This window comes from Alligator sinensis, unplaced genomic scaffold (genome assembly GCF_000455745.1).
Source record: "Alligator sinensis unplaced genomic scaffold, ASM45574v1 scaffold379_1, whole genome shotgun sequence".
Taxonomy (NCBI): domain Eukaryota; kingdom Metazoa; phylum Chordata; order Crocodylia; family Alligatoridae; genus Alligator; species Alligator sinensis.
Genome location: NW_005842001.1, coordinates 2737776 through 2762811, shown reverse-complemented (window position 1 = coordinate 2762811; position 25036 = coordinate 2737776). Strand labels below are relative to the sequence as shown.

The window sequence follows — 25036 nt, the reverse complement described above, 5'->3', positions numbered from 1 at the left end:
ACACCATGAAGTGAGGCAACCAGAATTAGTGGAAAGTTCTAGACATTCATCTCTGAACAGCTTGCCTTCTGTTAAAGTAAGTCATGATCATGAAAAAAGTACTAGAGCCTTGACTTCCTCTAACTACCAGAACTGACTGACTTTTGTTTGAACTGCAACCTGAATGGTTTCAAGTTTCTGTTTCTGACTAATACATGAGTTTGGACAATGATAACAGCATACCCTTGGAAATACCATCAGGTAGTCACACTCTTCAGAGCATATATTAACCAGCTACTTCCCTGTCACTGGAGAAGCAAGACATTGGCAGTGTCCTTGTCTTCTCTGATTTTACTAATGGCATCATAGATTCATAGATGTTAGGGTCGGAAGGGACCTCAACAGATCATCGAGTCCGACCCCCTGCGTAGGCAGGAGAGAGTGCTGGGTTCAGATGACTCCAGCCAGATGCCTATCTAACCTCCTCTTGAAGACCCCTAAGGTAGGAGAGAGCACTACCCTCCCTTGGGAGCCCATTCCAGATTTTGGCCACTCTAACTGTGAAGAAGTTCTTCCTAATGTCCAATCTAAATCTGCTCTCTGCTAGCTTATGGCCATTATTTCTTGTAACCCCCAGGGGCACCTTGGTGAGTAGAGCCTCACCAATTCCCTTCTGCACCCCCATGATGAATTTATAGGCAGCCACAAGGTCGCCTCTCAACCTTCTCTTGCGGAGGCTGAAGAGGTCCAGGTGCCCTAGTCTCTCCTCGTAGGGCTTGGCCTGCAAGCCCTTAACCATACGAGTGGCCCTTCTCTGGACCCTCTCCAGGTTCTCCACATCCCTCTTGAAGTGCGGTGCCCAAAACTGGATGCAGTACTCCAACTGCAGTCTGACCAGTGCCCGATAGAGGGGAAGTATCACCTCCTTGGTTCTGTTTGTCATGCATCTGCTGATGCACGATAAAGTGCAGCTAGCTTTGCTGATGACTTCGTCACACTGATGACTCATGTTCATCTTGGAGTCCACTAGGACTCCGAGATCCCCTTCCGTGCTACCGAGCAGGTCATTTCCTAGGCAGGAGGTGTGCTGGACTTTTCCTCCCTAGGTGCAGCACTTTGCATTTCTCCTTGTTAAATCGCATTCTATTGTTTTCTGCCCATTTGTCCAATCTGTCCAGGTCTGCTTGTAGCTGTTCCCTGCCCTCCCGCATCTTACAGGGTGCTCTCAGTGGCTTTGTAGTTTTACGTCAGGTTTTTTAAGTGGAAATTTGGGAAATTTATTGGGTAACTGACTGTCCAAGAGTAAAGGGGACTGGGTAAATGACTGCCCTGGGGAGCACCACTGAGAAGCATACCCACTCACCTGCTCCCACGCTGCACATCATACCCAAAAATGTGGCACTGGAGCTGCTCTGGGGACTCTTCTTGCTGGTGTTTTTGAGCATGTTGGAAACAGAGAGCGCTAGAATGACAGCAGGACACCCCCAGAACTGCTTCACTGCTTTATTCCTGGGTTGGGTGCATGCCACACAGGACCATTCCCGAGGGCATCAGGAAAGCAGCATCAACATGGCAATTTGGAGTTAAAACTTCCATTTCACCATAGGCAGGGGATTGGACTAGATGATCTATGAAGGTCCCTGCCAGTTCTACTTCTCTATGATTTGTATGATTTCCTCTTGTTGTGACAGTACCCTCCAGAAAGAAACACAAGAAAGCACACAGCACAGAAAATAAGTATAAAACAGTACATAGGGGACCTCCTCCATACCTCTTCGAGCTTGGGGAAAGACTTAAGTGTTTGGACAACACAACAGAGAACACCTTAGACCAGACATCTCAGAACCTGTTGGGTGAAAGGCAGAGGATTCTGCACTTTCCTCAGCACTTTCAAACTTTGAGAAACTGCCAAAATACTTAATCGAATTCCAGACCATTCATTTTGTTGGTGCTGGGATGTAACCCAGCTGACATTTATGTTCAGCTCAAGCTTCATCATGTCTATCATCATGATCCTAAATTCAAATGCTAACAGCATCAATCTAAAAGAAAAAAAAATCCCCTAATCTGAGAAATTTTCTTCCTAAATCTCTTTGCTTGTTTTAATACCCTGACTAATTCAGACATCTTAGTAAATGCTTTTAGACCTCATAAATATTACTTTGTAGCAAGCAAATAAATATGATGGTGCTTCTTTAGGTACCTTGAAGTCATAAGTGGCATCTGGATTTTCATCACAAGCAATGACCTCAGGGGCCATCCAATAAGGAGTTCCAATGAAAGTGTTTCTTCTTCCCACCGTCCTGTCAAGCTGAGCACTGACACCAAAGTCCACTGTGCATCAAAAAAGAAAAAACAATATGTCATCTTAAGGCAGGAAACCAAAACTAAAAGATACATTGCAGCTCAAAAGTATGAAGAAGGAAAACACTCCAAACTCAGGCTGAGTTCGTGCAGACTGTCTATTCATTGTGTACATTCAGTAAAGAGACACTGGACCGAAGTCTTCCTTAATTGAACTGCATTGATTTCAGTAGAGCTCTACTGAGGATGAATTTGACTCTCTGATCTTTTGGTATTGCTGGGAACAAATCATCTGCTCCTCATTGCCAGGGTGTAGTGAGATGACAGCACAACCCCCAGCACTACAGGAAAACAGGGTTAGAAACAGAAACAAACAGCAGCTTTTTCTGTACTATTCCACATGAATTAAGGAAATTCTCCTTTTACTAATACTATTGATGGAAGTGACAAGATATATTCAACCAAGAAAATTAAAAGCTGAAGACAAAGGACCACAGCAACTGTAATTTAATTGATGAGAAAACACTATGGGTCAGATTCTCTGGTCTACTCTGTGTTGCACAATTTACAAATGGCTGGAAATTTGCACTAGAGAATTTCCTTGAGTGGAAACCTCCACCCGCATAAACCTGTGAAACCCTTGCCCCTGGGTTGTGAAGGGTTAAGCAGAGAGGAGCAAGGCCACTCCAAGCCCAGGAAAACCAGACCCAGGCAGCTGAGCTGAACTGTTATCAGGTTTCAATGCAGGGTTTCGTGGGTTATATTACAGATTGCGGTTTTTATGCCCATGGGTATACATAGATCTGACTTGTTTGTACTCTACTGTTGAACTGCTGTGCTGCTGGGGAAACTGAGTCACCACAGCCACACGCCTGCACCCCCTCGTGAGAGTGATTACACCTGGATAAGCCAGCTCTACCATCACCCAATATGGAATTTCCTTTCTGGGATAAAGTAAGGGACTTAGTAGTAAAAGAAAACTACTAAATCTGATTCTCCACTTGTTTAAGCTCTTTAAGGCACTTTATGTCAGTGGCACAAATTACAGTTGCCAGAAGGAAGCTTTAAGATACTGGTGCTGAACAACTGAGCCTCGTGTCATCTGTGCTTAATAGCAAACTGCCTTCTCTGTTGTCTTCTTCACTACAGTGATGTGGGGAGGGGATATGTACAACAGCAGTATTGTGATGGGTGACTAACACTCGAAAAGGAATGCAGAACCAGTCTTCCAACTGAATTTTTTTCAATATGTTGATCATGGCACCAACAAAGAGAAAACACATTAAAACGATTAAAGATTGTTTGATTGAATGATTGTTCAATGGGATTGTGATGAAATCTTCCTCAACTTAAATATGAAACAGACATTATGATCATCATAAACATCAATCCCTTGCAGTCGAAGATGACCGTCTTCCATGACCGTCTTATCTGTGGACCCAAAGATGGGTGATGAAGCCTATCTGGGGTCAAGAGACTGTTGCAGCTCAGGCATATTTTTCCATGCGGGGTGGATGGCTCTGGGTTCTTGGTTCAGCCCACAAAATGCTATTTCTGCTGTCCCACTTTTCCACTCCTGCTGTTGTCATAAGGCTTCAAAGTACTGATATCCTTGCAGCAGGCTCTTCCTCCACTTGGGACAGTCTTGGGCGATAGCCTCCCATGAATTGATGTCAATGTTGCATTTTTTCAATGTGGCCTTGAGGACGTCCTTGAAGTGCTTTCTCTGCCCTCCCCTTGAGCATGCATCTTGACTGAGCTGGAGAATAAGGCTTGCTTTGGGAGTCCCGAGTCAGATATCTGGATAATGTGGCTGGTCAAGCAAAGTTGATGTCCAACGATTATCACCTCTATGCTCTTGGTGCTTGCATGCGAAAGGACACTAATGTTGGCATGTTTCTCTTTCCATTGGATTCCAAGGATCTTCTGCAGGCAGCATTGCTGGTACTTCTCCAGCAACTTGAAGTGTTTCCTGTATGCTACCCACATCTCAGCTCTGTACAGTAAGGGGGGTTGGGAAGGAGGGGGGTAGGGGGGAGTTACAACTGCCTGATAAGCCACGAGCTTGGTTTCAGATCTGATGCCATGATCTTTGAACACCCATTTCCTCAGGTGTCCGAAGGCCGCAATTGCACATCTGAAGCAATGTTAGATTTCTTTGTCTATATCAGCTATGTGCGAGAGATGGCTTCTGAGATATGGGAAACACTATGATAGGTCCAGAGTAAAAATATGTACTTGAAGATTTTCTATTTAAAGAGCTTAGAGCCATATGCAGAAATGAACATAAATATGTAAATCCATGTATGGGTGCACAGCTACCCAGATTATGTGTCCAAATTTAAGAATGGAACTCAGCAAAGTAGGTGCACGTGATTTTTTTTGGACTTAGCTGTCAGCCAGCACCTGTTGACAATGTAGTACATAGTATTTCGTCAAGACTCAAGATCATTTTAATGAATCCAGCACAACACAGTAAATATAGCAGATGCCCAGATCTATCCCCATTCTGAAAAGTGACAAATCAGCTACACCGTCCTTACTAATTTCATTCCAATATTCGAGTCAGGATAATTCCAGACTTCCTTACATTCTCCAAATCATCTCAACCATTCTTACCTAGTTTAACTTCTGCATTTTCTGTCAGCAATACATTCTGACCCTTAATGTCTCGATGAATTACTTTGTGCTGGTGTAGATGACTCAAACCCTAGAAAAATCAGTGAAAGGTTAGAAAAGCTCAAAGTGAATTAATTTGTAACATTCCTCCCCATCTAATTAGCTAGCAAAATGGGAGATTCACAGCTGGAATTAATACTTTCAAAACCCTTTTTTTATTATACATTCAAAATAATGTCCCACATTCCACTCTGGAATTACATCCCATGAAAATGAAACACCCGCTTATTTACTATGTGCATCACAGTAGATGTTTTATACCATGAATAAGAGCCAAAAATTCTATAGAGGATTAGGTCAAGCATTCAGTTTCCTCAGGAATCTGTATTAACCCCAACACCTTGATATCTATGGCTATGTTTTTCCATCTATGGACCTGTTTTTTGCCTTAGGGAGCCATCTGTGTGGTAGAAATAACTGAAAATTTGGCACTCACTCCCTCTCTCTCTCTGTATTTCACATCACTTTGAACTGAAATACTAATCCTCTTGCTACATTGGTCCGATAAATGGTGTTCTGATGCAATAAAAAGCCTCATTTAAAAGAAAACCATGCAAATACAAGTACCAGAACATGTACATAAAACTAATAGAGATATAGCTCATATTAAAAGCCCATCTTGAAGACTAGAGGTAAACTAGCTTTCTGTTGTGAGTTTATTTGTTCATTAATTTCTTTTTGCAACCTGCATTTTTATTTCATCCATTTACTATTTCAGAGATTAAAAGTAATATCCACCTATATCGCCACTCCAATAAAATATGGATTACTTTAAAAACTAATTTTGTGTTGGTTTTACGTTTCATATTAGACATTCATATTTTAAAAAGAAAATAATTTCTGCTATCACTGCTGGCAGTTATTAGTCATTTTATGCTTGTTACCTTGGGATGACTCCATGGAACAATTTATAGAGAGATGCAGATTCCTTACTGCATACCAATTCTTAACTGCATTATTGCTAGTTTTAGGCCTTTGTCCACAGATCCTTGGTACATTGAAGTCAACAGCAATGCCTCCACTGACTTCAGCTGTGCAATATCAAGTCCAAGGTGTGATAAAATCGCAACATGCCTTCAAATTCTTAAGCAATATTTCTTAGGTCCTGCTCGTTACAGGGGCAAGATGAAGGTATTGATAGAATTAAATGCTAAGTGGGTCTTTCCTCCCCCCTCACCTTCTCAATAAGCCTTATGACCTGCAGGTCAAGAAAGAGCTCCCTCGAAGTATGACTACAGAGGAAGAGGAGGTTATGCAACACCCAGCTAGAAACTAAGCCTTCCCATCTAACAGTGGCTAGGTTCCGACTCACAGGGAGGCCTGTTTGAAGAAAAAGGCTTACCAGTTCAGTTAAACTGAGCCTGTGTAGCTGTGGTTTCCCAAGACTGAAAGAAATGTCAGTACAACAGCTGATAAACTAGTGCCTGTTGTTGTGCATATCAAATTGAGAGTGTTGGTGGAGATGGTGGTGTTTACTGTAAATAAGCAAGGGCATGAGGGGCCTGGATCTGCATCCTAATGAGCAAAGGAGGTAGGGGAAGCTCCGATTTTCCACGATAAAAAACCTTTAATCAAATATCAAATGTATAGATACTTAGGATTTATTTTATTATAGTGACTGAGGCACTGGTTGGCTTCCCAATTGCTTTAAAATTGTAAATATATTAACAAAACATTGTGTGCAATTGATACATATACATATGGGGTGTGCCAAGTGGGCCGTATTTGATTCAGATTCGACCCAATTCGATTAACTGATTTGGATCGCTGTCCCAATTCAATTCGGCTGAATCAGAACCTGAAGATCTGATGCTGATTTGGAGAATCAGCGATTTGGTCATAGAAACAGCTTTAAATGTTTTTTCTACATACCTCGAGGTACCAGGCGCAGCTTGTGAATGGGCAGGGTGGATGAAGCGTCCCACAAGAGCACAGTGGGAGCACACTCCCACAGAGGGCTCCCCGCCCCCCCTGGTGTGCTCGGTGGAGGACCCAGAAGTGGACTGGAAGTGCTTCTGGTCTGCTTCTGGGTCCACCGCTGAGAGCACTGGGGGATCCCCCCCACATGGGATGCTCCATCTGCCCCACCACCTCAGTGTTAATATGAGCCACCTGGTACCTTGAGGTAAGTAGAAAAACATTTAAATCAACAACTGAAGCTTTGCACAGCCTAATATATGTAAACAGTGGCGTTTCATTTTAATTGTGGATACTGGGGTTTTAAATTAAACAATCTGCAATTTTTAATCAAAGAATTTGTGATTTTTAAACAAAGAAAACAATAATAAAATTATTCCCTTGTAATCACAGACTGACTTCAGAAATAAGGCAGCATTAACTATAGATGAACTACATACCAGGAAGACATCTCTCACTACTATGGAACTTAGGCATGCCATTACGCCAATGACATTCAAACTCTTATCTTACCAATATAAAAACTTCAACCTCCTCACTTATGCTAGACACACCATGCAAATTGAAAAATAAAACTGATGCTGTGTTTGAGTGGGTGCTTAATAAAATGCCTTTTTATAACACAGATTCCCTTCTGCAGACTTTATTAGGCCATTCATTTCTGTTAATTGAAAACGTAATTCTAATTTAAATGCATCTTTGTGCCTATTAATATTAAACAGGGAATTATATTTTTGTGGAAGGGCAGAACAGGGTTAAAAGTAAGACTAAATGGAGTTAGGGATCAGTAAGTAGCACTTACGTATTATACATCATACAATCATTCACATCTACAGGCACCTAAGAAGTTCTAGTCTATGCCAGTACAGCAACCATAACACCTTAAGAGCCATCTTACAAGTTTTGTCTTTTAAGTGTAAAAATTGACTATTCAAACCAGCAGGTGACATTTAGAACGACAGGAGCTCACTTTGGACACGGACACGTACCCGTAAAATCTCCCTGCAGATGTATGCAATCCATTCCTCTTTCAAAGTGTTCCCTTTTGTGTTTTTGATCAGATCAGTGACGGAGCCAGCACCACAGAATTCCATCACCAGCTGGCAAAGGAAACAAAAGTGCAATTACTGTAATTAAACTGAAAGCATCCTCTGGGTTGCAATAACCCAATGTAGAACACTGCAGTTGAAAATGTATTTATGGTGCAATGCCACTGCAACAGAAAGTGATCATTAAATAATTTTACATCTATCCATTTTTAACTTGCAAGTTTTTATTTGTTTAAAAAAAGAAACAGGAAGGCTTGAAAAGCCTGTACCCCACCCTTCTCCCCCAGAAAAATCAAAAGAAGAAATTGTATCAGTCCATACAAAGTATATATGGCTAACTTTATCTCTCTAGTTATAGGTATTCCAGACTTAGCCTCTTGCTTTAAAATCCTTCGTATATAGATACCCTTAAATTGGTGAGATTTCTTCCTATAATTCCAGTTGTGTGAATTCATTTCCATTCTTGCTGCATTCTGTATCAGTAAACCTCTCTTAATAGTGTACTGTGTTAGCTTTTGTTATATTCTCCCAAAGGATGCTGTTGATGCACTGTTGCTAGAGTTGCTTCAGGTTAGACTGCATATTTCTCTGTCACACTTCATTTGTTTACACTGGTCTATAAAAGCAAATATAAGACCTCTAGGAAGAGGGCATGGATTTGAGTATTTTCCTCAAATCCAGACTTAAAAGTACCACATCAGTCATGTAGTAAAACAGACACAACCAACACAGGGGGCCTGATCCTGTATTGTGTGCACATCTTGAATTCCCTCTTGTGAACACTAGGCTTGTAGGACTGGGTCCAATATCTATAAATTCACAACTAAAATCACAGAAATTAAATCCTTAGATCATGTTGCGTTTCTTTAAATAGGTTTAATTTTAGCCAAAATTGTTTTGCATATTACTTAAGGCTTAAACAATAACGTGCATTTTCATAATAAGTGATGCTGTAGTAAAATGAGAGCCAATGTGAAACAAAAAGAAAGAAAAAGTGGAAAAGTTAGCCTTGCTCAAATAGCTCAGCTAATTAAGTTAATATAACCAATTTATTCAAACTTAGCCACAATATGAAGACAAAATAGTTATAGTCTTGCAGCTTGGATAAAATGCTTGACTAGAATATTGGTGAATATTGCTGTATGAACGGATGGGAAACCAGTCATCTAGTATATATGCTTGACAACTCTAGTTTTGATGTCTAGGGTCATCTGTTTCTCAGGTTTTTACAAGTCTGATAAATTCTTTGTACATCCATAAAGAAAAAAAATGTTTTGCTGTAAGTTTGGTCTTGTGAAATAAAGGTGTGATTGGTCAAGTCCATGATGTGACTGCACAGGTAATTAGCACTACTGCTGAGTTTGCAACTTTCCCCTTCTAATAGATAAGAATGGTCAAAATGCCAAACTCAGCTGACAAAATCATGGGGTACTAATTATTTCCCTGAAGGGAGAATAACTGCACATTGGTTTGAAAGCAGCTTTTCTTTTTCTCTTTGCTCCCTACCTGACTGACACCTGGGGAATTTCAAGACCTGTACACATTTCTGGTGAAGCAGCTACTAAAGGTGTACTGTAACAATGATAACTAGAGAACTTCCCTAGATAAGTTAAATGTAAATGTTCAACTCAGGACTCAAAACTGGAGGGTTTCACTGAACTATGTAGGCTGAGGAAAAATGCGTGTGAAAGGGAAGCTCCTTGTTCTCCTAAGTAGATACGCGACTTCCAGCATCACCCCTCCCATCTTGCTACATTTGTCCCTCAGAAAGTCCTATTAATTCCCTGACTTAAATTCACCTGTGGGTTCACACAACCTTGTGTGGCTAAGTTATGGCAAGAAACTAAAAAATTCCGGGTTGAACTCAGCTAGAACAATGGTCCATTCGTCTTTCTCCCAATGGTGACAGACATTCACTGCATCCATACTGTCACAATAAACCAAAGCAGTGAAAGGAGCAACATTATTTCGTTCAATTTAAATCACAAAGTATTACAAAGGTGGATCAAACATCATTAAAAGTATCCAAGTCAGCCAATCATTTGAAGGAATGCCTTTATGGTGTTAGCAACTCCCCCAGTCTAACACTAATGTCCTTGATTTCCATCTAATAAAGATCGAATTTGTAGCAATGTGTGTACAGTGTGGCCACCTGATAATGATGGACCTGTAACCCCCAGGCATGAAGGCTCCTTCAGATTTAAAAAAAACGGGAAAATCCCTGGTGCCTGTCATACCCCATTCCATTTTTGTAATCTCATAAACATTTATAAGAAAATAACCAGCGCTAGCAGAAATTGGCAATAACAGCACGGTGATCTAACTGAAGAGGGGGCCAAGGGGGCTTAAACATGAACATTTGCTGATAACTGTGCTATGAACTTGCTAAGAGAAGGGGGCATCAGAAAGGTAACAAGCTTGTCAGAGAATCTTAGACTATAGTAAGAGGATTACAGACCTAAAAATCCCCACCACAAAATCCAGCAAAGACTTTTTAATTGAAAGAGTAAGGAAGCAAGCAATTGCTACCGAAAGGGACAAAAACTGAATTTTTTCTTAGACAAACCCTTGAATTTCTTGAGTTTTTTTTAGTTCATGAATTAAATTCTGAAAAATTGAATTCATTTTATACTGTAATGCCCAACACTTTAGGATTTTTTTTTTTAAACTGATTGCGATACCGAATACAGACCTGGGGACCAGTGACCACCTTTTCCATTCGTGCCTCCCACTGACTACTCACAATAGTTGTTTGCACACACAACAAACTAGTAGCATGATATATCGCAACATTTCTATCCTCATGTCATTCCCTTCATTTTTTGCATAGGCTTGGAGGGGCCAAAAAATTCTTCCCTAGCATAATAAGAGAAGCTGCACTCACGTCTGAGTTATGATTCAATCATTGACAAATAAAAGCAGGTGTTCACTGTGAGCGGAAAGAATAAATTCATGACTAAATTGGGGGAGCAAGCATCAAGAGACCTTGGCTCTGCTCTCAGATCTTTTACAAGCTTGAGTTTCCTCACCTGCAGAATGAAGGTAAAATTGACAGCATGCGTTACAGTGGGTTATGAGGATTCATTCCCTCATATTCATACCCTTGTCAGAGATCATCAAATGGAAGCCATGTTATTTAAATGCCAAGTGCAATTTGTATAATATTATCCACAAACGCAGCAGCAGTTGCAGGAATAGTTAAGTATTCATGCCATTAAACATGGCACTAGTAAGACCTCATCTGGAATTTTCTGAAAAACCGTGGTCACCCGCAGCACAGGACAACAAATGCAAATTGCAGCAAATTCAGAGAAGGACTAGTAGGATAGCCAGGGGATCCACAGAGAAGTTGAGTAATGTAAGCCTTATAGTACTACAAAAAGCAAATGTACTTAAGCTTGGCGTGTTTGTAGCACAAGACAAGACAGCAGATCTGCCTCAGTAATGGCTTTGAATCAACCTGATCAGCGCTTGCTACCTCAGTGAGATAATTAAAGGGAAACAACTGTGTTGGCATAAGGAAAAGCACATGTGAACTGGAAATTAAATTTTTGGCTAATAATTCAAAGCAGATCACTAGCCATTGAAAGAGTGAGGATCTGGGACAGTTTTCCCAATAGCTTTTTTCTTTGTTTGTTTTCCAGTTATTAGTTGATTTTGAAAAGTCCTCAGTTTTGTTCTTTGTTTCCACTGCTGTTAACGTTAAAACTCCCACCGACATCAACCGGAGCAAAATTAGGCAAACAATGGGTGCGTCTACATGAGACGCTAACTGCGCAGTAGCCTAATAACACTGTGCAGTAGCAAGCCAGGCAAAAACCGTGCTAATGTGGTACCACGCAGTAGTATTAGCCTACTGTGCAGTAACTGTCACTAAAAACCGGTGTGCTGGCACTACTGCAGTAGCACAAGTTACTATGCATTGATTTAGCATTTGGTTATTTAATGAACATATTGATGTGCCCACTGAGTGCTATTAATACCCACCCCCCTCCCCAATTTATTAGCACATGTTCCATCGCAGACTCCCTTACCGTGGTCTTATCCATCTCTAGTGACCACAGGCTACATCTGACTATGAATCCCTGCCCCATTAATAGGGCATTTACTGATTTCTGCTTCTTGAAGATAAACTGGTAAAGGCCTCTCAAAATGAACTTGTTGTTCACAGTGTGATGGTGCACAGCATTGTGTGTTGGGGAAGGAGTTACTGCAGCCTGAAGTGTCCCAGTGTGTGCGCTTTAGGTACAGAGAGCAGTGACATAATGTGGCCAGGACAGCTGCCCTACAGGGATGCTGATGACTTGAGGTTGCCTCCACTGCTGTGCTTGTGATTGTGTGGCTGCAGCAGCAATTGTCATTTTGGCTCCCTCCTCTTCAGGAGGGGCCACTGCCCCAGTTACACCACTGACAGACAGGTAAGGAACTTGGTGAGACATGGATACCAGGTCCAGGAGACCAGGAGACATGGATATCAGGTGAGAAACAAGCTGGATAGACACTCCCCCACACACTCTGCAAAAGGCCCTGCCACACCAAGAATCATTTCTGTGCCTGGATGTATAATGTGGGGAGGTGATCAGACACCTTCAGTCTGTTGATCCCAGAAGCCCTTAAGGGATCACTGTACATTCATGACTCCTTTATAAAGACCCACTTTTTTACAACCACCCACATCATTACACTTTATTCTAATACTACAGTTATTAACACCTGGAGCCAGTAGCTGAGCATTAAAAATGCAATAACCGTCACCTAGTAATTTTGCAGAAAAGCTGCAACTTGTTTCTGAATGTGAGAGAACAACTGATTTTGTATTAAGCATCTATTAAAATATTCTGTAGAAATGAATCTTCCCATTCAGCATGCTGAACTGAGGAGACAAACAGATATTAACTGACTGTGCAAGTGCCACAGCTGGAAGAGGCTGCAAATTAAGTGGCATTACCTGGAGCTTTCTGGCTTCTACTTTTAAAGCACAGGCACCACAGCCACAAATATAAATGTCTGGTTGCTTTAGCCAGGAGGGTACAGAAATGTAAGCTGCTGACACTCCAGGCTCCTATATTTGAAGTGGCCTACAATACAAACAGTCCTTGTAGGCTTCCATACTCAAGTAATTTTCCTGGCTACCTTCTGTTAGTGCCTTCGAACAGTATGAGGCCAGACAAGCAATTCATATCACTTAGAAAGCCTGCAAATAGGTATTGTCATAACTTCTGACCAGGCAAAAAGCTTTGGACTCTGGGAACAAGACAGAAATGAGCGGAAAGAGTCACAAGATTGAGAGTCCCGTAATGTTGACAATAAAAAGTATAATTCCTGCAGAAACAGCTTTGAACAGATGTGAAAATGAAATTGCTTTGGCTTACTTAGCCACAAAGGGGCAGAAAACCTTTCTTATGACAAACTCACTGTTCTCTCAGTCAGTCTCCAAAAAAAAAAAAGTTCGTTTCACTTCAGTCTGCTTTAAGCTGCCTTTTATTTTTTCCCACCAAACACTCCTTTCATATTTTACTCTCATCAGGTGCTCAGATCCTGTGGACTGAGACCACAAAATGCGTGCCGTGAAGGAATAGACTCATTTTAAATATTTTCCTACCAAGTTTAAACATCTGATAATTTATTTTTTTGGGTCTCATAAGCAGAACAAAACCAATCTACTCTCAGCAGCACAAATGCCACCCTTAAATCTGATGGTTTTGCATGCATGTAAGCAAGAGCAGGATTTGGCACAGTTATTTAGCTAAAGGGCCAGGCCCTCCGGTATAAATCTGAAGTACAGAGGGTGTTATGCTGGATTTACATCATCACTTTAGAGATGAAAGCTCACCCTTTCGGATTGTAAGCACTGAAAATACACTATAATTAAAAAGCAGTGGCTGCAGGTATTAATGTTACATCTTAAAATCTCTCCTTTTCCATTTTCCCCATGATTTCCCTGTACATTTGCATTTCTGAACCCTAAGCATCTGTTGCCCTGCAATCTGATTACAGCTGGAGTTGTCTGCATTTAGAGTCATTCTTGGACGAATCACCCTCCAACAAGCTGTCTTAAGTGACATTACATCTTAGGGAAGGCTGACTGACTTGCCCTCTGTCCCAGCTGTGGCATAGGCCAGCAAAGCTGAGTACGTGTGTGGGGACTCTGAGGATACTTGTCAAGAACAGGTATTTTGAAGGCTGCATGTTTGCAATTTTTTCTTCTTCCTTATAAATCTACCTTCCAGCTCATTGTTAGGGTTGCCATGGAAGCAATCCATCTCCAGCTAGGAAGGGCAAGTACCTCTCTCCCCTTGGGGAATGGCTGCTTTACCACTGCTCTGCCCTCAGCTGTCATCAGCCTGAAGCTTAGTCTGCATGCTGCATAAATCCAATTCTACAAGCAGCAGCAAAATCCAATACTATTGTACATGCATGGCAGATCTTTCTCGGTTAATCACTTCAATACCATAGACGATAAAGACAGATGACAAACATCCTGCAAAGTGGCACCTATATTACCCTGTGGACGTATGCTATATGTTAACATATGGAAATTAAGAAGAGACTCTACAGCTTCCAATAGCATTTTCAGAATCAGGTTTAGAATATCAATGTGCCCAAAAAGAGTTCCTTTTTGATCAGATCACCTTTCCTATCAAGTTCAATATTATTTATTATCCCCTGCCGGGTCCTGCATAATTATGCTTCTCCCTAAAATCCATCATTTAGAGCAGCTCACTTGGTTCCCTGCCAGCAATGTCAACCTCAATATCCCCATGTCTGCCTCTCTCAAATGACTCCACATTTTCTTCCATAATATTCTCTCATCATTCCAATCCTCTTTAAAGAGTCACTTTACACAAAGCCTACGGGCACCTTTCCTTTATTTATTGTTTTAGCCATTTTGTATAATAAATGTTTATTTTTACATGGAGAAGGAAGTCCAGCAATAAGAGATACAGTTATAAGATGACTGGAGTTAAGGTTGGGAACCAATGCTTAGGGTGAGCAAAGGAGGAATTTCAGAGGGCTTACTTTAAAAAAAAACCCTGTTAGCCAGCAAGCTATGTGCTTACCATCCCTCTGACCCCTTTGCTAATTACCATGGCCCATCACTGGTGTGTCTTCTCAGACTGCATGTTCTCCTGGGCAAGGACCATCTCTCTTTATGTTCAGGAGAGACAGAGCTACAATTCCTCTCCAAGTTCCCTCGTTCACCAGAAATGCACATGCTGCCAGCCACACTAGGCAATGGCTAATTAGCCAGTCAATATAGAGTCACCGCCTTATTTCCCCCTTCTGAAGGGGGCCTGTGAGACCAGTCCATGTCCTACCCAGAGAGGAGTGCTTGTCCTTGGTGATTAATGGGACAGAGAAGGGGGAAGGAATACTCGTATGTGCCTTATAGTCTCCATACCCACTCAGGCACAAACTGGCATTAACGGAGGAAGACTTCAGCTGACAAAACAGACCAGCAAACAAAGGCAGCTAGTGAGATGAGAGAGATGTTTTTACATTTCTCAGATTTTCTCTAGCTTTGTTTTCCCAAAAAAACCATTCCACAGTATTGGGTGACCCAATACCCTAGTCCATCTGTTGGCTGAGCTCTACTGCCTCATACCCATTGCTATAGTAGGCCATCCCAGGGGGTACAGCTCCCTTCTTTGCTTGTCAGTGAATTTTCTTTCAGGTATTCCCCTTTAACTGCATATATGGGACCCACATTAACACATCACCGGCACATGCAGGGAGTGAAGACTATCGAAGGAGAGACAGCCATCATGCAGATCTGAAAGCTACATTTTAGCCAGAGTGCAGATTAAGGGGAAGCTCAGGGGGGGCTGAGCCCCCTGTAAGAGACTACAGCCCCCCTGTAAGATGTGAAAAATCAGCCTGGGGGCAGGGGTCTCCAATCAGACTGCTCCTTCACTTAGGTGGACTTGTTATTCAGTAAACCAGTTTAATTTTTTTTTTTTTTTTGCAGACACTTTCCCCCCACTCCAAGAGTCAAAGTGTAATTCGAACCCTGATTTTAGCTATACTTGGTTGTAAAGGGTGAAATGTTTCTATTTGAATCCTTACAAAAATCATCATCTTGCCTTTCTCTGACTTTTTCTAGTAAAGTGGTGATTATTCCCTTTTAACCCATGTATCCAGTTTGTGAAATTGCATCTATTCTATATTGTATGGAGAGAGACACTAGAATACCCTGTGGGCTGCTTTCTAATTTGGTGGTTTAGCAAACTATTATTTCATTTCTGGTAGCTTTTATTTTATACGCTGTAGTAAAAGTGAAAGACCCGTTCATCTGAGGTGTGTGGCAAGAGCAACGATAATACTTTATGTTAGAAGCTTGCCATGTTTCCAAGGGATCTTAATCTCTATTGAAAGAGCTTCTTTTTTGATTTCCATATCAGCCCTTTGAATGTCGATAAAAAGAATTACTTGGGCATTATCAGAAAAAAGTTTTATTTCCACAAAGAGCCAATGAAAAATAAACAAGCCTTTATCTCCAAAGCAAGACTGATAGAATTCTCACATGTTCCAATTCAATCAGATGCCAGGAACAACAGAGATTTAATGTGAAGACACAGACATGCTCTTACCCCCCTCTGAAAGGCATTCCATGGAAAAACTCATTCAGCTCCAGCACACAACATTCAGGGCCCTGACAGACATGAAAAGAAAACTAAAACAGTGCTTTCCCAGAAGAGGCACTGCATTAGTTTGACCCAGCTCCCTAGAATATATATAGATCGGACGCATCAGTGGGGATTTTTAGTGCTTTTATCTAACAAGATGATTCAATCAGCTGTTAGATAAAGTGCCAAAAAGCTCTTCTGAAGCACCCAATCTATACAGATGTTGGGCCAGCCGGGTCGAACTAATGCAATGCCTCTTCTGGGTATGCACTGTCTTAGGCGCAGGGGTGCACCAAGCTAGAAGTAAAGTGCTTTGTTGTTTTGTTTTTTCACGTCTGTAAGCAACCTCACTTTCCAAAATGCAAACACAACCACTTTTAAATGTTAGATGGATGGAACTTCAAATTACTTTCATCAATAGCCTGCAAGCTTTAAATTCTGGCCATATGCATAGATTAGATAGTTAAAAAGCAGAAGAAAATGAAAGGCTTTTTTGCCTACTTTGTATAATACAGGCCATAACATTTCATAGAGTTACATCTAGTTAAAGCAGGACCCAAACAAATGCAAAAGGAAGGGAAGGTATAAGAAGTATCTCTTTTTATACCAGCGGAGAGGGTCACCAGAATGCTTTGGCAGACTGTGGCTTGTATGTCTTCTTGTCCCAGCTGTCTAAGAGAGGTGGACTGTATCCATCCCAGAGCCTAAAAAAAGTGACTGTTTGATCAAGATACTATGTCTGAGGGATTTTTCCATGGGACTTTTGGTCACTTGGGCAAGTCGTTGTATTTTTTTAAGCTATTAAAGGGTTTTTTTTTTAATCTGCTAGTTCATAGCAGGGCCAAGAGGTCTTTGAACAGGAGATTCAAAAATAACTCTCCTGGTTAGATAATTGCTTTAGTCAGGGAGATACAAAACCAACATACACCAGCAGCAGAAACTTCAGGACTGACTGCTACTGCTAGAGCCAGAGGACTAACAGCAAAATGGGCAGCAGAAGAAAGCTACCATTGCAGAGATGGGATGGTCATGTTGATGCCATGTGCTGAGTTAACAGGGCAGTCAGGAAGAATTCAGCCTTGGTCCCCTGTGAAGTTAAGGGAAAAGGACAGGATGCTGAGGCAATGGGTGTTGTCAGGAGAGGGTTAGCTCTGTACGTTACAGCTCAGTTCCCCCCCACCCCAAGTCCAGCTGTTACAACTGTTCTGGCAGTTCACAGCCATTCCCTATACAGAATCTGATGTTGATGTTTTGGTGGGAGTGTGAGTCCAGCTCTTCAGAAGGGTTGTCTGTTCATTTATTATTTTGGTGCACTGCCAACAGTCTTCCTGAGGAACACAAGTAGTGTACAAAAAAAGAAAGAAAGATAGTGAAAAGAAAACAGATCATTAAGAGCTCAACCTGGACAAAACGTCATGGAACGCAAAAAGGCATTTTTCCTATCTTGATGGCTTTCTCCTAGCTCAATTTTGTAGGCCTTTTTCTAGGAACAGACAAGAAAGATGTTCGTAAAAGAAAGTTACAATAGCTTTATAACAGAAAGATAGGGGACCTTAGCATCTACCCCACTGATTATTTTGCATTTTCTTCACAGGTGTTCAGGAGGCATATCTTCTGCTATTTCTCTCTCTCCCTCCCTCCCTCCCCTCCTCTATTTTCAGTTCTCATGAGTAGTTGACATTTTGGCCTGTGGATGTTATAACAGACAGCTGGACCAATTTCACTGGGAATCTTCAAGAGCTGCCAAGTGGAAACTTGGGCTGCAGGAAAATCTAAGAAAACAAATGCTCCACAGTTGGGTTATGTGGATATGGAAGACCAGGCTAGGGGACTACTGGCAATAGCCTTAAGCTCTGAGTAACTAGTAGTCTATTACCTTCCCGCCCCCCCCCCAGACATTAACCACAAAACACCGTGGATTTGATTCGCCAGTGCTAGGCACCAATGCTTTCCATTGCTTTCTACTGGAATTGTAGGGTTTTCAGCATCCTCTGAAAAAGAATCAGACCTTCACACTTTCTCAAGTCAGGCACTCAAAAAATCATAAAACTCACATTTAGTGAATAATGTTTTGGGTTTTTTTTTAAATGTAAGAGTGATGTTGTAGCCATGATGGTCAAGAAATTATGCAAGAAGCAAGCAAGGATTTTTTAGGACCAACTCTGTAGTTGGGATAAAGTTAGACAAGCTTTTGAATGCAAGACATTCTTAGTCAGGTCTCTGATCACAAGAAGCTAGGGATATTGGGAAGCCAGGCATAGCTGTGCCTATCTTCCTGTGACCAGAGACCTGACTAAGAATATCTTGCATTCAAAAGCTTGTCTAACTTTATCTAAACTAAACAGCCAGCCCAACAAAAAATACAGCCTTAAGAAATCCTTGCCTCTCACATACTTTTAAAAAATAAAGCCAGCCTAATTACTTCAGAGGAGAAACAACTTGAACGAAGATATGCTGGCCTGAGTTTACAAAAGGTTGACTCCAGTGTGACAACTACTATGTTTATATCTGTCCGTGGTGATCACAGCACAAGCACAATTCTAGTTACTTGCTGTTCTATGGGGAAATAAGTGTTATTTAGAATGGAGAATAATAGCCATGGGTGCTGTATTTAAGCTAGCTTTTCATCTCATTCTCTTTACCCTTTTTGACATGACCTCCCTGTGTCCTCCCCTAAAATTACCAAGATAAAAACAGAAGCTGTAATTAATGGGTCGAAGGCTGATCACAGCAATGCTGCTGCTACTTGTTGGGGTTACCACAGATTTACGCCAGTGTAACCAAGAGCAGAATCTGGCACAACTTCTTTAATTATTTTTTAATGTCTCCAAGAGGTAAAATTGTCAAAGCACTTACTTGAATCCTGAATAGCAACACTCTTGCTAATGTTGCAGCCCTGGGTCTCTCCCCAGCATAGTTTCATCATTTGTAGGGTCAGAAGGGACCTTGACAGATCATCAAGTCCAACCCCCTGCCATGGCAGGAAAGAGCACTGGGGTCAAACAACCCCAGCAAGGTGTTCATCCAGCCTCCTCTTAAAGACCCTCAGGGTAGGAGCCAGCATCACTTCTCTTGGAAGCTGGTTCCAGATCCTGGCTGCCCTGACTGTGAAGTAGCGCCTCCTGATGTCTAGTCTGAATCTACCCTCTGCCAGCTTGTGACCGTTATTTCTTGTCACTCCTGGTAGTGCTCGGGGGAACAGGGACTCCCCCAATGCCTGCTGGTCCCCCCTGACTAGTTTGTAAATGGCCACTAGATCCCCCCCCTCAGCTTTCTCTTGTGGAGGCTGAACAGGTTCAGGTCCCTTAGCCTCTCCTCGTAGCGCCTGCCCTGCTGCCCCCTGATCATGCGGGTGGCCCTCCTCTGGACCCTCTCAATGCTGTACACATCCCTCTTGAAGTGCGGCGCCCAGAACTGGACGCAGTACTCCAACTGCGGCCTGACCAGTGTCTCATAGAGGGGGAGGATCACCTCCTTGGACCTGCTTGAGATGCATCTGTGGATGCATGACAAAGTACAGCTGGCCTTCCTGACCACATCCCCACACTGTCAGCCCATGTTCATTTTGGCATCAATAATGACTCCAAGATCCTTTTCTGCCTCTGCACTGACAAGAAGGGAGTTCCCCAGCCTGTAGATCTGCTGCTGGTTCTTCCTCCCCAGGTGCAGCACCTTGCACTTGTCAGTGTTGAAACCCATCCTGTTCTCATCTGCCCACCCCTGTAACCTGTCTAGGTCAGATGCTGCCAGATGTGGGCTGAACAAATATCAATTAGATTTTGGATTAAGATCATGACCATTTCCTTTCTAGGGGAAGGCAGATCTGAATCCCAAAGTCAGGGGGGACCAAATGACAGATGCTCACTGAATCCTAAGCTCTGCACTCAGGTGGAAAGGAGCAAGAGAGGAAAAGAGGAGGCTTCTGAACCGACTTTGCGAGGTGTTTAGCATTTGCAACCCCAGGTGGTGGGGAACTGCAAGTGTTTAGAACTCCCAGAGTCTAACCATTCATCTTCCATCTTCTAACTGATAATGCTTTGGGCAAACTTCCTTCCCCCTGCCCCCAAAAATGTCACCACATTTGCTTGTCTTCATCCCATCCTATAACAAAGATATAATCCTGTCCCCAGCTGTTAACTGTGCAAAACAGAACAGTTTTCTGACCTTAGCTTGCAAGAGTTTTATAAAAGCATAGAAAAACATTTATTAAAGCATGGTTTCCAGGAAAGATCGATACAAAGTAACAGCTTTTTGGGTTTGCAGGAAAAAGAAAAACACTTACCCACAGTTGATCATCCATTCCCGGTGGGTTCTTTTTAATAAAAGCACCATAATATGTAGCAATATTACGGTGATGAGAATATTTCTTTAGCATGTTAATTTCCTGTTTGATCTCTTCCTCTTCATCCTGGGAGAAGAAAAACTCAGTGACACCAAAGGACACCTCAGATTTTTCATGATGCGATTTCTCTTCATCTTTGTAACGGTTAATTTACAACAGGCCACATTCATACCCACCCCAGTTAATTTTCTTATTCTTCTAATTTATGTATGCCTTTCACAAGTTCTGATCTGACAGAAGTAGATGTGATTCCAATTCAAGGGAAGGGGACCATATTTGAACCTCGGAAGTTTAAAAGTTATGACTACAAACATTTTAAACGGTAATTTTTATGTAAATTCAATGTTGGTGAAACGTGTTAGTTTATCCCTGTTCGAAGAGCAGAAACAGCAGGAGCAAAAGAAGTGCAAGCTTTCCCATATCAACCAATTTACATGCCTCAACAGGGAATGCTACCACGATGGTGAGAAGTCACTTCACTGTCCGAGTACATTAGGATTTGGCTTCCTTTCCAAGTCAGATTCCCAGGTGAAATGAGAAAACTGATGTAGGACACCTGCACATTTTATACGGGCAACTAAACTGCCCTCAGGTAGTAAGAACTCCAAACCATCTCCAAGGTGGTAGAGTCATGCTAGCCAGTGCATGACAGGTTTTAGAGATTGTTACCAAAAACTCTTGAGATTGCTGAGCTCTTGACTACAAGGAGAGAATCTGTGTTTGTGTGACCAAGAGAGACTATGATGCTTAGCTTTTAGATGTTATGGTTGTTTCACATTTTATATTATATCCCTGTCAGTGATTCTGCTGGCTTATTCTAAAAAGTCAGCCTTGGAAATGAAATCTTCCTATGCTGAAATCAATGCGCTATTCAATAAGTTGTTGCTATTCACTTATATCAACCAATAAAAAATACTTTTTTGAAATAACAGATTTTATTGATATTACATGGAAAGGTTATCAATTGCTTACATGCCAGCTCAATTTGGCCTAAAAGCAGCAATGGCTGAGCTGGATTCTGGGTAAGAGAATTATGTGTACGTGCATTTTGAGAGTCTACATTTCATTATTTGCTTTTTCTCTCCTCCCACTGCATTTGATTGAATATAGCCTAATTTTATTTTAAAGTGATTGAAATTCTACATGATGGAATTCCACAGAGACCGCTTAGCTGGAGACCGCAGCTAACACCTTGCTGTTGATTAGCCTTATTCTACAGAGCACAGGATGATTGTAACTTCCTTCTCCTTCTATTACTCTTGTTTCCCCCCCATCTGTTTTGTTCCAACTTCATTTTTATAATCTGAAGTCAGACGGAGACTTCAGCAAATGAAAAGATGCCCCAGCGATCAGCTAAACTGCATACGCAAGCTCTTTCTAAAGAACTGTATTTTTGGACCAGATGTCATACAGTACATCGAGAGAACCACTGATTTCTCTCTGAACTACTACAGAGAGAGACTAAATTACCATAGTCTTTACGGAAGAACTCAGGGAGGAGCAGCAAAAATGATTAAGGGACTGGAGGAAGTGGTAAAAGGACAGATTAAGACCTAACTCTATACAGCTTGTGTAAACAATCACCAGTTTTAATGACTACTGTACTACAACAGGCCTAACACACTAGGCAGCTAGAAACCGGCACAAACAGCTGCAATTTAGAGTAGTGAGGTATCCTTAAAGCCCTTGTCCATCTCACCTTCTGTAGTTCAACTGAACTGCCAGATAAATATTGCTCAGGTTTATCTGCCAGAGGAAAGGTAGAAACTAGTGGTAGTTTATCTGATCTGCAGACAAATGAAGAAAGTCCTCCAAATATAGAAATTTTAATTTCACAGCTACATTTTGACTCTAGCACATCTCTACTCTTAGGCTTTTCAATTAGAGGAAGGCCTGGTTGTACAAGTGCCAAATAGATGCATTTGGAGATCAGAATTCTGTCCATTTAGGCAGGATGAGCCCTGCACACTGCCAACACACGCACACAGACCTTCAGTAACTTAAAAAGTGTTAAAATTGATGCTTTAATGAAAGCAGAGATGATCACTAGGGGCCTTTGTACACACCACAAAATTGGCCTTTAAAGCAGCTTAAATGCCCTTTTGTACCACTTCAATGGCATTGCTGTTTGCACACTCAGCGGCATATTCCGCTTTAAATGACTTTGGTGCATAGCAAGATAAAACACCTAAGAGGTGCTTTAGTTTGCTACCTAAGAAAGTGCAACAGTGCATGGCGCGCTGGAAGCTGTGCTCAGGGCCTGGCAGGCCCTGCACGGCTCGGGGGCTGTGGGACCTGGTGACAGCCTGTTCAGGCAGGATCCACTGAAGCAAAAAAAAAAAAGGCGCTGAGCCTGAGTTTTTTTGGGGTTGTTTTGAGCCTGCCTGCCTTTGAGCTGTGCAGGGCTCTGCTGCTTCCCTCCATCACTGTGGGAGGATCTCCCTGGGACTGCCCGGGCCATGTGTTCCCTGAGGGGTCCCCATGTAGCACAGGGACTGCTTGGCCCACCGGCAGCTGGCCCCCCCCAGCCATCACCGAAGCGGCAGGTAAGGATCAGGCCCCCACCCTTGTGTACATGCCACAGGGGTTTCGTTCGGTTTAATTCTCCCTAAATTGAAGCAGTGTTTTTAAAAACCCACCATTTCAATTTAAGGAAAACTAAACCGAATAATCCTCCCCATAGTGTGTACAAGCAGCCTAGGGCATTTGGATCCAAGTTTTATTTTGGATCCATCTGTAAGTAAGAGGGATTTTTAAATAAAGAATAAATGTGAAACAAAGATCAAACTTTGAAGAGACTATAAGGACCACAGAGATAAAGTGCGACTTCCGAGGAAATTAAAAGCTGCAGAACATAAGATAAAATGAGGAGAGGAAAAAAAAAGGGGAATTATTATACAAAACTCTGGTGCTACTGTAGCTTCCCAACATCAATGTCTCAAACCACGGACAGTAATATCAGTCTTGTTACCATGCTTCTATTTCCATCACTTTTATTACAATTCTCCCTGTGAAGTGGGTTGTATTGCATGCCAAAGGGCCAACCCCTTGAAAATTAAATCTCGCTTGTTAATTCAAATAGCAACTACCCAAACTGACCAAATGCTGTAATTTGTAGGCCTCTGGTTGCAACCTTCTGCACCATATAATTAGCGAGAACACAGTTAAGTTAAACGCATTAAGTATTGTGGTCAGGAGGATTATAGGTTTTAAGCAAAACAGGTTCATTTTCAGTACAGAGGCAATGATAAGGGTGATGGAGTAGCTGCTAGCTGATTTAACACAGGAATTTTCTACTTTATCTGGGAAGCTGTAGACGACATCTTGATTTATGAACCATTTTCCTTCTGCAACTGTTCAGCTGATACTGTGATCCCTTGTAATTGGCATATTCTCCCCACGCATTCATTCAGTCCAAAGGTAGAATGAGGATTAGGTGGAGCTAGAAAGTCGGCTTTCAATGGGGCAATGACAAGCAGAACAAAACCCTGGTGAAGCTCAGTTTTTTGTTGATTTGATTTTAAACAACAAGAAGGGAAAGTTAAAAATTACTGCTAATTTTGGTCAGCCCAACCTTGCCTGCACCAGAGCTCTGAAATAGTAGTGCAGCAGATTTGTACTTAAATCTCTGTATCTGAATCCACCCTCAGGTAGTGGTTTGGATCCAAAACCAGCTAATATTAACCTATTCAAAGATAAGACCCAAGATATTTTGCAAAAACAATTTATCACTGGGTTTTGGCTACTGTCTTCCAAAATATGTTCACAGCAGCTGCTGCTGTTTCAGAGCTGTTGAACCAAACCCTGATTCCGACTTACCTAATGCTAGGCTAAGAAAGGAACTCTGAATGCTCTACAAAGGACAAAGGACCCCTGTACATGTGCAGGTAAAGGCATGATTGTATTTAATGCATGATCCACACAATTGCACCTCCTGCCATGCCACACATGCATGGCAGGAAGCAGAATTGTGTAGATCATGCATTAGACACAACTGCACCTTATTGTTCGTATAGGGGGAGCCCAGAATTGTGCTCCTCCTCCATTGATAAACACGTACCCACAGCTGGAAGCACTTTTTGCTAAGGTGCTCTCAGTCTTGGCTGCACATGGCCCCTGCTCCTAGCTGCAGGGGCCAT

At 41.9% G+C, this 25036-nt stretch overlaps 1 protein-coding gene across 7 annotated transcripts in view; it reads right to left on the bottom strand.

Moving 5' to 3' along the window:
- Positions 1-25036, bottom strand: part of TNIK (TRAF2 and NCK interacting kinase) — a 326733-nt gene that overhangs the window by 110858 nt on the left and 190839 nt on the right. For all 7 annotated transcript variants that reach the window (XM_025201756.1, XM_025201754.1, XM_025201757.1 and 4 more), the window contains exons 4-7: positions 20838-20963; positions 7869-7979; positions 4903-4993; positions 2183-2313 (exon numbers count right to left, since the gene is read on the bottom strand). In XM_025201756.1, the coding sequence (XP_025057541.1) occupies positions 2183-2313; positions 4903-4993; positions 7869-7979; positions 20838-20963 (459 nt within the window). The remainder of the gene's footprint in view (positions 1-2182; positions 2314-4902; positions 4994-7868; positions 7980-20837; positions 20964-25036) is intronic.